Here is a 17,411-nt window from a genome sequence, read left to right on the forward strand (position 1 = left end):
CTAGATTGTGAATGATTATGAAAGGTACTAATACTTATGGGCAGCTTTGGTGTGGAAACTTTTTAAGAAAATACAGGTAGATCATAGCTTCTTATTACTACTTTTGTTTCTGCTGTATTGCCGGGAAACCCTGTAGAGGAGACATTATAAGGAAGACTGAGAGCAGCAGCTCCAAGCCAGAAGGATCTCCAAATCTAATTTTTTCTTAAAATTTTGTTCTTCTAAACCAAATCCAAAGTAATAAAAGATAAAGTCAAACATGTTCATACCTTTATTAAAAATTTTGTCTTGCATTTGATATTAAAACCGGGTGAATGTTCTTAGATGACAGTTTTACTTTAAGCCTTAATCCATGGTAATCATTCCCCATGAGTTCATACTGGATGAAATTCTGCCTCTACTCCAACTGTTTAAGTCCTTGGAAAATTCATAAAGTGAAATTTACACCCTGTTGGATTGTCAAAAGGACGCCTCTGTATTTCCCTGCGTCTATGTGAGATGTGCGAGGGTGGCACGGGCGGGTATTGAATTTTTTATTTCTGATACCTGTTTTCCTAAACGCTTTTCCTTCTTTCCCACTGATATCTCTCCAGGCTCAGTTTGAACTTCAGGCCTTTCACATGCGGGGTGAGCATGCAGTAATAACAGCGAGACTAGAAGAAACCATCGAAAATCTCAAGCACGAGATAGAGCACCGATGGCGGGGAGGCTGTGAGGAGATGCGAGATGTGTGCATCTCCACCGATGACAACTGCCCTCCAAAGACCTACAGAAACGTGTGCATCCAGACAGACAGAGAGACTTTCCTCAAACCCTGTGAAGGTGAAGGCAAGACAACCAGAAGCAACCAAATAATACCCAAAAAGCTGAATATCTCCTCTTTAAGCCAACTCTCTCCCCCAAATGACAACAAAGACATCCATGCACCGCCTCCGTCTGTGGAAGGCATGTCACCTGGCCAGGAGAAGCCGTCTCCTCTCCCCCCAGCGCCACCCCTCCCAGCAGCCATCCCTCCCCCTCCGCCCCTCCCACCTGGACTTGGACCTCTGTCACCAGCACCTCCGCCGCCACCTGTGAGCTCTGGGCCACCACCACCTCCGCCACCTCCTCTGCCTCCAAGTGCTGGACCTCCCCCCCCACCTGCTCTGCCCAGCGGTGGGGGGCCTCCTCCTGCTCCAGCACCCCCAGGACTTGTGCCCCCACCTCCTCCTGGCCTCTTCTTCGGAGTCGGCCCTTCTTCTAGCCAATGTCCTCGGAAGCCAGCCATTGAGCCCAGTTGTCCCATGAAGCCTCTGTACTGGACTAGAATACAAATAAGTGATAAGAGGTAAGCTCACTCCCCGCCCCCCGGCCCATTTTCAGCTTGTGAATTCCCAGAATTTTGCACAAGTGATGTTTATCATTACCGGTTTAATATCTATCTGTATAGTATAACACGCGTTCTCAGATGTGATACAGTAATGCCTTGGATAGACAGAGTTGGAGTGTTTAGGGGAGAAGGTCTGTCCCCACCACATCTTATCTGTATCCTCCCTGGATTGACGCTAGGGCAAATGATGTGTGCCATGTCAGATCCCTCTCTAAGATGAATATTCCACTTTACCAACCAGAGAAGAGCTTAGGTCTACGCTGGAGCCTTCTCCAACATTCCTGCAATTAGGAAGTAATCACAAAGACATTGAGCCAGAATCTATACTGTAGATTCACTGACGATTTTTAGAATACCTGTCTTGTCTTTAGATAGCATCATAAACCTTACAATCTGGTTTCTAGCAGGTATGTGTAATTTTTCATTTTTTATTAAAAGAACAAGTCATAGCTGAGTCATTAGCTCTTCAGGTCAGAGGCGAGTCTTAAAGTAGAAACTCTCTGCTTAAAACTCTGGTTCCCCCAACTGCTCAACACTCTCACCTCTTATACCTTGTTGCCTGTCAGAGAAAATGCCAGTGTGTCTAGCTAAAGAGCACCTTGCATTTGTATAGCAATATATGGTTGTTTGGAAACTTCCAATCAAACAAATTGGAATAGGATTTCTTCTGCCTTATTTCAGAATCTGTCGAGAGGATAACGAGAGATGCTGATTTGTTTCTTGACTACTCTCTAGGTTTTAAATTCATTTGTTTGCAAAGAATGGAAAATAGAGAACACTTATTTTTTAATTTTTTAATTTTATTTATTTTTATTGTTCAAAATATTACAGATGTCCCCTTTTCTCCACATTGACTCCTTCTGCCCTCACCCACTCCCTTCCCCAGTCCCTCACCACACTATTGTCTGTGTCCTTGAGTTGTGCATACATGCATATAGATTCTTTGGTTAATCTCTCCCCACCCACCCACCTACCCCCACCTTCCCTCTGAGATTCATCACTCTGATCCAAGCTTCCATGTCACTGAATCTGTTTTGTTTATCAGTTTATTATGATGTTCTTTAGATTCTACATATAAGTGAGATCATGTGATGTTTGTCTTTCTCTGCCTGGCTTATTTTGCTTAGCATAATCTTCTCCAGGTCCGTCCATGCTGTCCCAAAGGATACGAGATCCTTCTTCTTTACAGCTGCATAGTGTTCCATGGTGTAAATGTCCCACAGCTTTTTTATCCACTCATCTACTGATGGGCACTTGGGCTGTTTCCAGATCTTAGCTATTGTAAATTGTGCTGCTATGAACATAGGGGTGCATATATTCTTTGTGATTAGTGTTTCAGGATTCTTAGGATATATTCCTAGAAGTGGGATCACTGGGTCAAAAGGCAGTTCCATTTTTAATTTTTTTTTTTTTTAATGTATCTTTGTTGATTTCAGAGAGAGGAAGGGAGAGGGAGAGAGAGATAGAAACATCAATGAGAGAGTCGTCATTGATCAGCTGCCTCCTACACACCCCCAACTGGGGATCGAGCCTGCAACCTGGGCATATGCCCTGACCAGGAATCGAAGCTCAATCTCCTAGATTCTAGGCCGACACTCAACTGCTGAGCCACGCCCGGCCAGGCCCATTTTTAATTTATTGAGGAACCTCCATACTGCTTTCCATAGTGGCTGCACCAGTCTGCATTCCCACCAGCAGTGTACAGGGTTCCCCTTTCTCCACATCCTGGCCAGCACGTGTCGTTTGTTGATTTGTTGATGGAGCCATTCTGACAGCTGTGAAGTGATACCTCATTGTGATTTTAATTTGCATCTCTCTGATGATTAGCGATGTTGAGTATTTTTTCATATGTGTATCAGCCATCTGTATGTCTTCTTTGGAAAAGTGTCTACTCAGGTCCTTTGCCCAACACATTTTTAAAGTTAAGCTTTTGAACTTATTCACAAGTCCAAATATGGTGGTGAATTTTTCAATTTATATAACATTTTGCTTGGAAAAGGCAGGATATTGAAGAAAATAACATACAATTCACAATGATAAAGTAGCTGGATATCAGCATAAGAGGAGTGGGGAATACCTTCAAACTAAGCATACGGTGAGCTAAGTTGATTGGCCCCTTTCCTCTCACCAGAAAATAAAGGCCAAGAGTTTACATGGGGAAAATCCTGATACTTTTTTTTTTATGTTGACGCTTTGTAGTTTTCCAAATGAATGGTTAAAAAAACATGAGATGACCCTGAAATAGCTCCTACCATTAGCTAAAGTACTCATATTCCCTTTTTCCCATTCAAGAGTCAGATGACATTTCCTAAGAAATGACTTCCCAGAATATTTATTTGGAGTTGTGTTCCCTTATTAGTGTCCTGAAATTAGCGTGCAGCCCTTCCAGGGTAACGGATCCCACCTGTTCAGACACCACACGTTGCTGGCCACACCTGTGTCTCACTGACCTGCCCCCACCTCATTCCCCACAAGACTTTCTGAGCAACCAACCTCATGACTATAGCAGGGATATTGCAGCGCTGCTGGGCGGTAGGGCCTTTGCCCACTGCTCAAGGTGGGACCAAGTCAAGCTGGAGATAATCATTGTCGGTGTTTCCCTTCCTTATGTACTTGGCCATTTTGAGAAAGAAAACAATTAAATGCTCAAGCTCTTATTAGTTTTACCATAAATTTAGAGCTTCAGTTTTGAGCATAATGAAAAGTGGATGAATGTACTAACTTTCCTGACCTGGGACATCAGGAGAGCCCTGCTTGGTGGACACTATCAGCCTTGAGCCTGACTTTGGGGGACGGGGAGACTTCCCCCTGTGCTATGTGAAGACTGGGACCTGGGCACTTACTGCTGCACCACACATTTCTTCTGTCTTATTATGGGTCCCTCAAAATGTTTTTGTTCCTTGGATTAAAATATTTTTTTATTGATTTTTAGAGAGAGAGGAAGGAAGAGAGAAAGAGAGAGAAACATCGATCGGTTGCCTCCCGTACCCACCCCCGACTGGGGAACAAACCCACAGCCTAGGTATATGCCCTGAGGGGGAATCAAACTGGTGACCTTTTGGTGCACAGGACAAAGCTACAACCAACTGAGCCACATGGGCCAGGACTGACGACTACTTTTATTTATTTATTTTTATTTATTTTATTTTTTATATTCTCCCTGGAGGATATTTTTTCCATTGCTTTTCAGAGGGAGTGGAAAGGAAAGAGAGAGAGAGAGAGAGAGAAACATCGATGTGAGAGAGACACATTGATTGCCTCCTGCACCTGCCCCGACCAGGGCTGAGTATCGAGCCTGCAACCGAGGTATGTGCCCTTGGCCGGAATCGAACCCAGGACCCTTCAGTCCACGGGCTGACACTCTAACCGCTGAGCCTGACTACTTCTTTTAAACTTAAATGGTCTAAAGATTTTATGTAGTATTTACTTATGGACAAAAATAAATTTATTTGGGATGTGTTCTTTGAAAAAAGATGAAATGATATTTTAATATTTTGTACAACCAGATGTTGTAAGCACTTCGTATAACATACACATGAAAAATTTTGGTCTTGGTCTTCTAGGGAACTGGAAGTAAAATCTGATTTTTCCCCTCATTATATGTGCACTGCCTCTCATCCACCTAGATTGCTTTTCACTAACATGAACTGATTTTTAACTTCTGCCATTTGGCCTTTCAGTCTGGTTTCTGGTTTCTAGAACAGGCAAGAGATGTTTAAAGAAAAAGAAATCTTCCTCTACCTGCTTTTATAGCTTCCTAATACATAGCTATATCTTCCCAGTATCTCCTTCTACCCCAACTATTCCCCTCCTCCATTCCCCTCCCCACTCCTTCCTCCTCCTGCCTTCCTGTTCTTCTTTTGAGCTAAAATTTTATGTTCAGTGTCATAAAAGCGTTGACTGTGAGAATAGATGGTCCATTGTAAGCGTGTTCTCGTTGCTGCCCCGTGAAATGCCAGTTACTCCCAACTCACCGAGAGGTGGAGTTCCAAAATTCCTTTATTCATTATTGGGAATGTATTTTCCCGTAGAAACAACATTGTTAATGGTGACAAAGTGCTCAGCCTGACTGCCAGACCCAGTTTGCTCCAGAATATGAGTTATCTCTCTAGTGGTCCTGGCCTGAGCTCAGTCCCTGGGGCTGGGCTAAGTAGTACAGGTCAGGAGGTGACAGGGTGAGTCTGAACAACCTGCCTCATGCATCACATCCCCTCCCTCCAAGCATCCTCTCCTCAGCTCCCCAGAACCTTTGTGAGCCCCAAACCAGCAGCCTTAGGATCCCCCTTCCTGAGTGCAGCTGAGGTGAGCACTCGCCGTTAATGGTGCTTGTGTTTCCAGTGGAAGCTGAGTGGCAGAGGCGGGCTGCTGAGGAAGGAGCGTGTAGGTGGGTGTACTTCACTGAAAATGTTCTAGCCCGTGGGTGATTATCTCGCGGGTACTTATTATACTGCTATATGTGATAACTCACACTTGTCACATAAGCACTCTTAAATGGCTCAGATATTTATTACAAAAATTGTGATTTAACAAGAAGCAGAGAGAAATGAATGTGGCCAGGACCAGAATGTCATGGGAAAGGCAGACATATAGCAAAATGTGAGCGGGAGCGGGAGTCTGCAATAATGCGAACATTAAAATTTTTTAATTAAAAAAAAAAAAAAAGCGAACACGCAGATCCAAAAAGCCAGTGTTCCCAACTATTTCCAATGTGAAAATTGCCTTTTAGTATCAAAAAATTGTGTAGACCACTTTATATAATAATAGATCTTTTAGTTTTTATTGACTGGGAAAATACATATTGAAACAAAGGTAAATGCTTATAGATATGGATTATAACATCTACATATGTTTGAAAAACAATAAATGTGTAGATGAAATCTTATTTTTTTCTGTGTACATTAAAAGTGTTTAAAAATAAGATTAGAAACCAAGTTAAGAAAGTGGACATTTGGGAGAAAATGTGTTCTCACTGAAGGTGGCCTGATGGCAGCCTGTGTGAGTCAGCTCTCAGAGGCAGTTCTTCTGTACTTGATTTTCTATATCTTCTTCCCTTTCTTTGTTTCAAAGCTAGGGTGAGCCTGGTTTTGTTTTGTTTTTAAGATAAAACAAAACAGTCTTCCCATGACTGCTTTACTTGAAATCCCAGTGAGGGCTGGTGCAATGGAGTTTTGGGGTTTGTTTTTATTAGTAGTACTGTTGTTGGGGCGGGTATTATAAACCAAGTATTTCTAAATAAGCACAGCCCATTCATATAGTATGGGTCCTGCACTGAGTTGACCAGAAAGCCATATTTAAAAACAGTAGAAGAAATCCAAGGAGAGGGTAAATCTTTACCTTAGTAGTTCATTTTCATTCTGTTTAAGAATTATCCATCACTGTCTTAAGATTGGTTATCCTTCAGCCTTTACATGATGCCCATGATTATCCACCATGGAAATGCCACAAACTGAGGGGGGAGCAGCTTACAGGGCCTCAACAGTTTGAACCCAGGATTACTCCTTCCACAGAGTTTCTCTAGGTCTCTCTCTCAATATATCTAATGACCATTCTGTTTTGGAAATGTGTATTTGCTTTAATGTTCTAAATTATATTTTGACTTAAAAAAAAAAAAGTAACGCAAAAAGCTTTTCTCTGAGCTGCGTTAGGGATGTGTGTGTGTGTGTGTGTGTGTGTATTTTTCATTAAGACCTTTATTAAAAAATGAATTAGAGATTCTATTTATTCTGCTCTCTTCTGTTTTGGTTCCTAAGTTTAACTTGTCATTTTCTCTTTTAAGCCAAAGCGCTACACCAACTTTATGGGATTCCTTAGAAGAACCTCATATTCGGGACACTAGTGAATTTGAGTATTTATTTTCCAAAGACACAACTCAGCAGAAGAAAAAACCACTGTCAGAGACCTATGAGAAAAAAAACAAGGTCAAAAAGGTACTGTGATTGTAATAATCATTGTAATTTTATATATATTTTTTTCTTTTTTTTGTCCTACACAGGAACTCATTATGTGCTGCTAGTTTGCTTTCCCTGTTCAAAAAATGTTTTGGAGGTTTCAAGTCACAGATGACAAAAAGGAGCCAATAGTTTGAGAATGTGTGCTTGCTATTTTGGTCATAGCATCTGAACTTTCAAACTCTTAATTTAATCTGGACCTTCTTTTAGCCATTAATTCTATTGAAAAAATATGGCTATTTAATTAATCAAATTAGATTAAATGAACAATTCAGTCCTTCAGTGGCACTAGCCACTTTTCAGTTCTGTTCTGTGGCTAGTGGCTACCGTACAGCACAGATATAAAACATTTCTATCATTACTAAAAGTTCTATCGGCTAGCACTGTCCAGGCATCTAGGATATGTTGGTGGAAAAAACCTCCAAAGAGTCTTGCCCTGTGGAGCTTATATTAACAATCAATATTAAAAACAAAATTAAATCATGTAATCGTGGTTGAAGGAGGGTGGACTTTGGCGTGGTGGCGGCGATGGGGCCACGTTTAAACAGTGTTTGGGTGTGCCCCCGTTGAGAAAGGTGACTGCTGAGCAAAGACTGGAGGGCTGGAAATCTCAGGCTCCCAGACATCCCATCAGAGAAAAAGTGTAAGATTCTCAGGCATCAGAGAGATGTGAAGTGGAATCCCAGCTGGGCTGAGCACTGGCTATGTGCCCTAAGTCAAAGCTCTTCCACCTGTGCCTCGGCCCCCTAACCATGACATGAGATGACATCTGCTTGTATTATTATTCTAATTATTAAATGAGAATATATATAATACCATGCTCAGCCTTGTTCCTGGCACACTGTCGGCCCTCAGCTAATGATGGCTACTCTCGCTTTGCCACCGTCCCTGCCACTGCTGTTACCTCTCTGCATAAGTGGGATTTTTTGTCTGTTTGTTTGCATCAGTGTTTTGATAATAGCCTAGATGGTGTTGAGGGAAAAGTAGAGTACTTGGTTCTGCTGTTGATTTGCCACGTTGATTTTGGGTAGTTTGTCTTTCTTCTCTAGATCCCATTTTTCCCCCTTTTCTATAAAAGGAGATGAACCATATCTGAGTCCACCTGACCCACCACGATGTTGTGCAATTTAAATCTAAGAGGGCTTGAGGATCTGTTCTGAAAAGTGTGTAATATTAAATGATGTTATCATCAACTCTTCATTCTTAAATTACACAGTTGGGTTCGTCCACTGGTCCATACCTCAGGTGACGCTGTGATTATGAAATCAGCTGTGCCTTACAGGGAAAAAATGGCAAGAGTCTGAATGCAGCTTTCTGTTAATGAAATCAGATTTTTCCCACTGAGTTGAATTATGAATGAAAATCATAAAGTTTTTCGCCTCTTAAGTTCATTAGGATTGTCTTTTCATGAGAAAAATGTGATCCCAACAGTAATTAAATTTCACAACAAATCTTTTAAGAAGACACATTGCAGCCCCAGCCAGTGTGGCTCAGTTGGTTGGAGCACCGTCCCATACACCAGAGGGTGGCGGGTTCGTGTCCCGGTCAGGGCACATGCCTGGGTTGTGGGTTTGACCCCAGGTCAAGGCACATGGGAAGGGGGGCGGATCTCACCTCGATGTTTCTCTCTCTCTTTCTCTCCCTGCCCCCCCAATCAATTTAAAAAGAAAAAAAAGAAAAGAAAGAAATACTGCATGGAAAATTTTGAATTGTTTTACTAAAACAATTAGTTCCAGGCAAGAATTGAGCTGATATACTGTCAGATGTAGTCCCGTGCAGTTAGATTCGTACAAGATGGAAACAAGTGTGCTGTGTAGGCCGGCTGGCTTTTCACATGGCTCCTGCAGAAACAGAAGACTAGTTTCTATACAAAAGGCAAAAGAAGAACCTCTGTATTCCAAAAGTTTACCTCAGTTTGTCACTTCCAGGAAGCTTCTCTGACTAACCAGGGGCTCTGCTAGATGCATGCTTCCTCACTATCATCTTAAACTTAGTTTCATTCTCTATTTCTTCCCAGATGGCTATTGCTTCTTTTGTTTCTCTCTTTGGATGCTTGGTAACAGGTTGTTTACTTATAAAACTAATTATTTCTGTTTTGGTGAGTGAGTATTTTTAAAACATCAAAGCATTTGGTGGTTTGTTCACATTTCTTATCTCGAACTTGTTTGCCTGTTCAACAAAGGATTTTCACCAAGGCTCTGAGAACTTGACGTGTTTATTTTGTTTCACTGTTTGAGGAGGAACATACCCTTCATTTGAGCTCTTTAATCTTTCTGAACAGTGAGGTTGCTGTTACCTCATATAATCTGCTCATGTGTATATAGTCTCCACTTTTTTCTTTAAGTAGAACCCAGAATGTGGGTCTACCGGGCTTGATGGTCTTGAGGCCTCTTAGGGTTTTAGTGAGCTTTGTGGCCTACTTCGGAGCTGAGATTTAAAATTTTAAAGAACAGAACAAGCTGAATCAATGCCAGAAAACTCTAAACCTGCCTCCTATAAGCCTCCCTTCCATGCCCGTGGTCAGTTTTCCAGCATCAAGTTGGATTTCTTGGTCTCTTCTGAGAGTCCGATGTTTGTTTTCTTTTCTCTTAAAATGAAAGTGAATTTTGGAGGTTGCGAGCAGCCGAGAAGTTTCAGCATTGGAGGCCAACTTCATCAGCTTAAGCAAAGAATGGTTCCCATACAAGAAGACCAGGAGGACACTTGCCAAATGGGTCTTTTCTAAGGACTGATGTGGAGTGTATGTTGGAGATTAAAATAGCCAGCGTTCTGAATCCTGGCTGTGGGCTTAGCTGGCACTGAGACATACATGTGAACATCTCTTAAATGGATCTGGTCTTCATCTCTCTCCGCAGACGACATTCCTGGTTCAGAAGTAACTCTCAAGATTCTGCTGAACTCAAGATTCTAGTTTCTAGTTTCATCTTCTGTACTAGCATTTGGAGTTCCCATCAGTGGGTAAACAGATACACATATTCTTAAACTGGGCATGTATCCTGTTCTATAATATCATAGAGTTAGAAGAAGCCTTCCCAGTCCTCATTCAGTACCCTTATCTGGCATGTGAGAAACTGGGATCTAGAAAGATGAAATGACTTCTAGGGTTTGCACACTTTTAACTGGGGAGACATTGATAATGATGAACACTTGAGAGGATGGCCAAGAGCCTCAGCATGTTCTCATCGCCCCTTTATTTACACAGTAATTGGCCACACTGATGATGGTGACAACATTTATTGGATGATTGATTTGATGTTTATAAATGAGAATAGCCATTATTAAAATCATCAAAAGTATAGCCATACTTGTGCAAATTCAAAGTATTTCCTACATTGTAAAATTTATCCAGTTCTCTTTAGAGTCTTCCAGTAGGACGCCAAATTTTTGAATAAAAAGATGTTTTACGTTTAACTCCAACAACAAAATATGTAGATTTGGAGCTGTTTCCCTTTGACTCTACCAATATTTTCAATATTAGCTATAAATAAACACTATGGCTAATTTGTATTGGATACTCAGGCATGTGCCAACCTCATTTGTGACACCAGTCCACTCTGGCACTGCAAACACAGCCATCACCAAATTGAGAGCCAGGGTTCAAAATGTCAGCCCTTGTTGGCACCACCAACTCTTAGGGCTGCCTCCTATTTACTTCTCTGTGATAACCTTCAGAGCAAGTATTTAACTTCACACACTGCTTCCCTGTCTGTGAAATAAGGAATTTACAGTGTTGTTATGAGGGTAAAGTGAAATCATGGTTAATGTATTAGTTTTAGTCTATGAACTAACAGGAAAGCTCTGCAAAGAAATTTTTGAACGTCACCAATTCCCACAAAGTTGTTGAAGGTCTTAAAACATTAGTCTGTCCATTCTTGGAACTATTTGCAAATGGTCATCTCTACACCGTTTCTGTTTTTTAATATTTATAGAATTTCACAACTCTCTAATGACACATGCAGACATCAAGTAGTTCATCTTACATTGGTTTATATAGTATTGTCGCATTGTAAAATAAGAGTTTCCACTGCCAATATGCCCCGATTTATACTGCCTCTCAGTTACATTTGTTCCTGGGAAAGATAGGTCAGCACCTTGACAGGGAGCCAGAAATCTGCCTTCATTGTCTGAGATTCTTTCTCCTGGTGCCTGTCAAGGAAGTAGCCACTCTGATAAACTTCCAGTTGCTTTTTAAACTTGCCCAACAACTTTCAGAAAATCAGCATGACCTGCCAATATTCTTCTGCTCTTGAAATGTCACCATCTCACTTTGAATTCTATTCTGTGTGCTGTTCCCTCCTCTGTAAGATATGTAAAAATCATTCCTCTCCCTCTGCATTTTTGATAGATATTTCTTAAGAATAATGAAATAATGGCTTTTCCCTGAGCTCTTGGGGGTGGGGGTGCAAGTCGGGTGGGGAGGGGTGGTGATGGCTCAGCAGACAAAAGTCTATTGAAACATCCTGGAGCCAAAAGCCGTCAGTTGTAATTTGGTCACTTTGGCGAGGATTGTAGCTGTAATTCTCAAATCCCAGACTTGGTGTCTCAGTTGAGTGGGGAGAGGAGAAGGTGGAAGGAGAACATTGTTTGGAAGCCTGAACATAAATTTATAGGGTTTCATAACCTGTTGCCTTCCAAGTTTATATAATTTCAGCTTTTGTGTACAGAGATAATTTGTCCAGCTGCCTCGGTAAGGTTTGTGCATTACCCTGCCCCCCCGCCCCCCCGGAATGGGGATGAGTTTGCAACCCCCTTTTTATTTCTCATGTGTTTGAAAAATGAGCAGTGAAGTTAGGGGCTATCATCTCTAGAAATGAGTGAAATAACTTGCCCGTGTGTTGACTGCATCAATATATGACCTTGAGGTCATTAGGGCTATGCCCAGAGTCCTTGAGTGACAGCTGGGATGATCAGGGCTTTTCTGCTCTTCAGCTCAAAGGCCCCTCACTGGCTAAATCTACCAAAAGCAAACGGGAGCTTTTAGTCCATGACTGGCACCAGTTTATAAAAATTCTGCCTTGTAAGTTTTATTTGGAAATAAGATGGCCCAAAAAGTGAAGTTGTACTTTTACTTTATTTACTTATTGGAGAAAAGGAAAAAAAAAGGTAGTTAGAACTTGTCAAGTATGGACATCAATGATTCTTTCAGAATGTTGAATCTGAATATTATTCTTGGAGTTCAACTGTGTTTCTCTTGTTGGCTGTTAAATAGTAACTTAATCTGGACTTGCACCTCAAACCAGCTGCAGTGTCATTAGGATGCTCATTACCTACCCCACACCACAAGAGGGCACCTTAGAATGCCGACATATAAAGCTAAATTTGCTTCTTTCCCAGAGCACTGAGAAGTGGAACCTACAAGAGAGCAACTGCCCCTCTGCACCCTCTTTAGTCTTGTTAAATCTCTTTACTGTGGACCTCGGGGCCAAACTTCACAGCAAATTATCCACACAAAGTATTGGGAGCCAAATGCATATTAGAAAGGCTCGCAGGTATGAGTAGAACAGAAATCATTAGTAGACATAGTTCCAGTGCTTAGAATGAATGACTGTAGTATAAAAATTTATGAAGTATTAGACTTAGCCCCTTTGGGACTAATTCTGAAATCGCCTACACACACACACACACACAGCTTTTTAATCTCCCATATCTAAAGGGAGTGAATATTTATTTCAGTATGTATTTGGGGTTATCTAATTGGAAAACAAAGATGAATTGGATATTACAAGATAGTCTGTGAGAACCATTATAAATATTTGTATTTTTAAAAAAGTATTTATCCTTTCCTCCTACTTGAGGAAAGGTTTGAAGTCTTGCCTGTATTTTCCTGGACCTCATTCGCTTATGATTAACACAGGCCCTTTTCTAAGACTGCAACACGGGCTGGTGCTAGGCAGTGGTTTGAGGGAGGGTGAGTGCTGATGCTGGCACCTGGGTCACAGCCGTGACTCTTCTGGCCTCCAGTTCTAAGCTCAGAAGTATGTGACACGATACAAGAATAGGCCAAGATCTTACATGTGTATTTAAGTCACAAACCCAGGTCACATGGATGCTTTCTCAGCTGAACTCATAAATGCTTTGTGAAGTGCACGCATCGATATACACAGAGCTCAGAACAGCCCTTGCACATACACATGTTCTCACAGGTACATGCTTAAGATGAACAGAGAGAAGTCTTAATATCCTGGCATTTATGTAGTGTGTTTCAAGTGACTATTTCGATAGCAATAATAATAATAGTTAATGCTGAGTAAGTGGTTTTTGGTTCAGGGCTTGGCTTGTATTAACTTATTATTTTTTTAAAATACGTTTTTATTGATTTCAGAGAGGGGAAGGGAGAGGGAGAGAGAGAGAAACATCAATGATGAGAGAGTCATTGATTGGCTACCTCCTGCACGCCCCCTGCTGGGGATCGAGCCCACAACCTGGGCATGTGCCCTGACCCGGAATCGAACTTTGCATAACCTCCTGGTTCATGGGTTGATGCTCAACCACTGAGCCACACCAGCCAGGCATTGTATTAACTTATTTAATCATTACTAGAACCCAGTTCGATGGTTACTACTATTATTCCCATTTCATAGGTGAGGAAGCTGGAGCCAAGAGGGGTTGTATAACTTGCCGAGCGTCACACAGCTCTTAAGTGGTAAGGAGGTGAACCTAGCAGCAACTCCAGCGCCTGTGCTCTTAGTCACCTGGCACATGGGCTTTTGGTCTAAGTGTAACTACAAGTCCTGACTTTACATTCTCTTGGGGAAGTCTGAATTTTGTTCTCTGGTCATTGTTTAGTGACTGGCTTTGGTGTCAGTAGACCTGGTTTCCACTTCTGGCTCTGACCTTAACCAACTATAGAATCTTGAGCCAAGTCCCTTCAATTTTCTGGGTCTCAGGTCTCTTATGTGTCAAAAGACGAGAGCTTTAATGAGATGAATCCCAACAGCCTGGTCATTACTTCCCCTTTGCTAATGGGGACGCTTAAGACCCACCAGCTTTTGTTTTACTTATTAAAGGACAGATGGACAAGGCATTCACATGTGAACCAACATCTTAGTACTCACACCCAGGCGCAGTCTGAGAGATCGGCTGCCTGACACCATCAGTACCATGTCATGTGGGTCCTAAGTACGTGGGAGCTCAGGCAATAAGTGTTAGGATTTTAACCCCCCCAAGTCCTAAGAGACATAAATGTATTGGAGAATTATTTTAAAATAAACCAAGCTTGTTTAGGTGCTGGGGTACTGAAGGACTGGAAATATGATGGGGAACTGGCAGTGGGAAGGTGCCAGAGATCTTGTCTGGAAGGTAACTAGTAGTTAGCAGTTGTTGTGTGTCCAGTCACATAACCTCTCTGGCCTTAGTTTCCATAACTGTCCTGGCGTCTGGGGTGCATGTTTTTAAAGACACTTCCCACATGCAACATACCAGATCATCTCTGTGTGTGGACACCTTCACACATACATTTTAAAGCTGAGTATATGCAAGTGTGGGAGTAGAATAAAACCGTGAATTTGGACCTTGCCTTGTCACTGAATAACATGGGATTTACTGCAAACCAGCCTCACAACCACAGTGTTTCTTTCAAAGATGCAATATTTCCCTCCTCACACTTGTCCCTACTTAACAAAAAATGCACTGGGCAGCAGCAGCCCTTGGTCGAGCTGGCCAGCCCCCATTGGCTTGTGTGGCCCTTTTCCATTTTCCCCTCCATCTCTCAGCTCTCTGGGTCCTTAGGCCAAGCCAGGAGTTCAGGCTACACCAGACAAAGCTGTCCACGTGTTTCTTAGGACAGTCTGGCTTGACTCCAGAACTATGGCCACTCTTTCAATTTTTGATAACATACCTTTTGGCCCAGAGCTTGATTTCTTTTGGGCCTGACCCGATTTCTCTCCAGCTGAGGCTAATTTGCATGGCTGTAAACACGGTCCTTACAAAGCTCACCAACTGTGATAAAAGCAAAGGAAACCTGAGACCACTGGAAACTCAAAAATCCGCCTTCGGTATCTGAGCCTGACTCTGAGTCACGCCTGAGCCCAGGAGGCTGCCAGCGTGCAGCAGCTAAAGAAACGTTATTCTGATTGATCTGATTAGGGCAGCAAGGTTAGCCATGGTCAATTTACAAAGACAGTATGAGAAGAAATCATGTGTATAGCCATGTTATGGGTCAGCGAGGCCCCTGCCAGAAGTTATGAAAAGCCACAGCTCTGCCAGCACTATTATCAGATCTCCTCAGTGGGGTACAAATGGGATTGGAGGGTTAGGGGCCCCTCCAGTGGAATGAATGACAAAAGGGATTGGGCTGGGAAGAGTTAGTGAGTCCTGCTTGCTTCCAGCTGGATTCCTTAGCTGCCAAGCCCCCTACCTGTGAGTGGGAGAGTCCGGGAGTTCCCCAGTAAAGGGTGAGGGGGACCACCCTGAGCTCATCGCAGTGGGAAGGAGAGGTTGGAAAGACTAGTTGCAAAAGGACATGAGGCTATAGATTGACCCAAGGAAAGCAGCCAGATGGAACCTATTGGGCATTTTGATCCTTTCCTTCACCAGAAGAGTGGTTTAATTGGGATCTGGCTCCAGGCCCTGGTTACTAAATAACCTGAGTTTTAGTGTTTTCATTTTCATTAATTAACTTTTATGCTAGGTACCTTATTAGTCACATTAGGCATTTTGCATGTGCAAAATATCCTAGGAGGTGAGAAGGGGGTCTTTAAAAATAGTATAGAGCTGCAAGTACCAGGGGGTTAATTCATGACCTAATTATCACATCACTTTTTACTCTCTTGTAGACACTCTTGTACAACTTCCTTAGTTTACAACAAGCACAAAAACTTTTAAACTTTGTTTTCAAATGGTTATTGCGTTCATATTGATGCTGAGGATTTTTGGAGCCTCCACTCTGGGTGTGGTTCTCTTCTTCTCTGTCCAATTCAGGAACATAAATGTTACTTACAACACTGGGATAAGGTACATTAATTAACAAAGAAAGATTTATTTAAGATGAAGCCAACTGAAAGCCACATTGCTTGAGCCGGGGCTCATTATAAATAGTTCACTTTGTACTACAATCATCTTACTAATGGAAAAAATGAGACATTGAGAGTGTTGATTAGAGAAAAATGTGATTCACAATGTAGCAAGCAGCAAAATGCCTAAAGCATCTGATGTTGGGAACGACTTAGTAAGACACTGGAGAAACTGGGCCGTGTGACGCTTTTGTTGTGCATTCCATATACTTTTCGGGTGCAGAGATATCTGAACAGTCGAGCCCTGTAGGACACAGCCATTCAGCTGCCACCTAAAAAAGGGATGAGCCTCTGAGGCTGAAGGTACACAGAGAAGGACATAGGACTCAGACTAGCACAGAGAGTTCATACCTATCAACTAACATCATGGTGTTTCCCTCAGAGGCCCAGGAAGCTAGTGATAAGGCTGCAGCAGAGGCCTGAGCTCCAAGTCTCTGACCAGCTGCTCCTGTTATCAGTGGAAAGTTCGCCTTGTCCCTACCTGTTGCGGGGGGGCGGGGGGGTAGGCTTCTTGCAATGTCACAAGAAAAGGAATTTTCTGAGACTTGGACGGGAAAATGAATGGCATTTATTTGCATGGAATGAAACCTCTGAGTTTCCAATGGCCCTTCTCTCTCCATCCCGCCACAGAAGAAGTGTAGTTGTGCCCTTAGCAGAGCGAGAATTAAAGCCGTTGCTGAAAGTTTCTGTTCCATATTTGCACAGTCCAACTCAGCATCAGGCTAGCTTAGCTTGTGTTCCCAGCTGCAGTCCATCAGTCCATTGCATGTGGGGTCCACATGACTGTGGGCCATGTGGGCTCTAGGGCCACATGGGAACAAGAGAGGAAGAGAGTGAACTCCTTTCTCTGGGGATTTTAACCTTCTAAGATTTTACCTGCTGATAGTGGCCCCATTCTCTCTAGCCAATTATCTTTGTTTCCAGGTTAGACTGATAGGTACCTTCCTTACATCACCCTTACTTCACTGCACATGTGTCCATCTCACTCTTTGTTGAACCTCTTTCCCCAGTGATTTGCAGAGAACGGACCCATGGTTCCCTAGGGAGTGTGAAATTGCAGCTTCCTGGTGAGGGTGCCCATAT

General features: G+C 42.4%; 1 protein-coding gene across 3 annotated transcripts in view; it reads left to right on the forward strand.

Moving 5' to 3' along the window:
* The window catches only part of FMN1 (formin 1), a gene marked incomplete at its 5' end in the record, with an annotated part of 348,552 nt that overhangs the window by 169,614 nt on the left and 161,527 nt on the right, over positions 1 to 17,411 (forward strand). For all 3 annotated transcript variants that reach the window (XM_081137909.1, XM_081137910.1, XM_081137911.1), the window contains 2 exons: positions 594 to 1,327; positions 7,146 to 7,296. In XM_081137909.1, the coding sequence (XP_080994035.1) occupies positions 594 to 1,327; positions 7,146 to 7,296 (885 nt within the window). The remainder of the gene's footprint in view (positions 1 to 593; positions 1,328 to 7,145; positions 7,297 to 17,411) is intronic.

The sequence above is a fragment of the Miniopterus schreibersii genome, assembly GCF_964146895.1.
Source record: "Miniopterus schreibersii genome assembly, chromosome: 1".
NCBI lineage: Eukaryota > Metazoa > Chordata > Mammalia > Chiroptera > Miniopteridae > Miniopterus > Miniopterus schreibersii.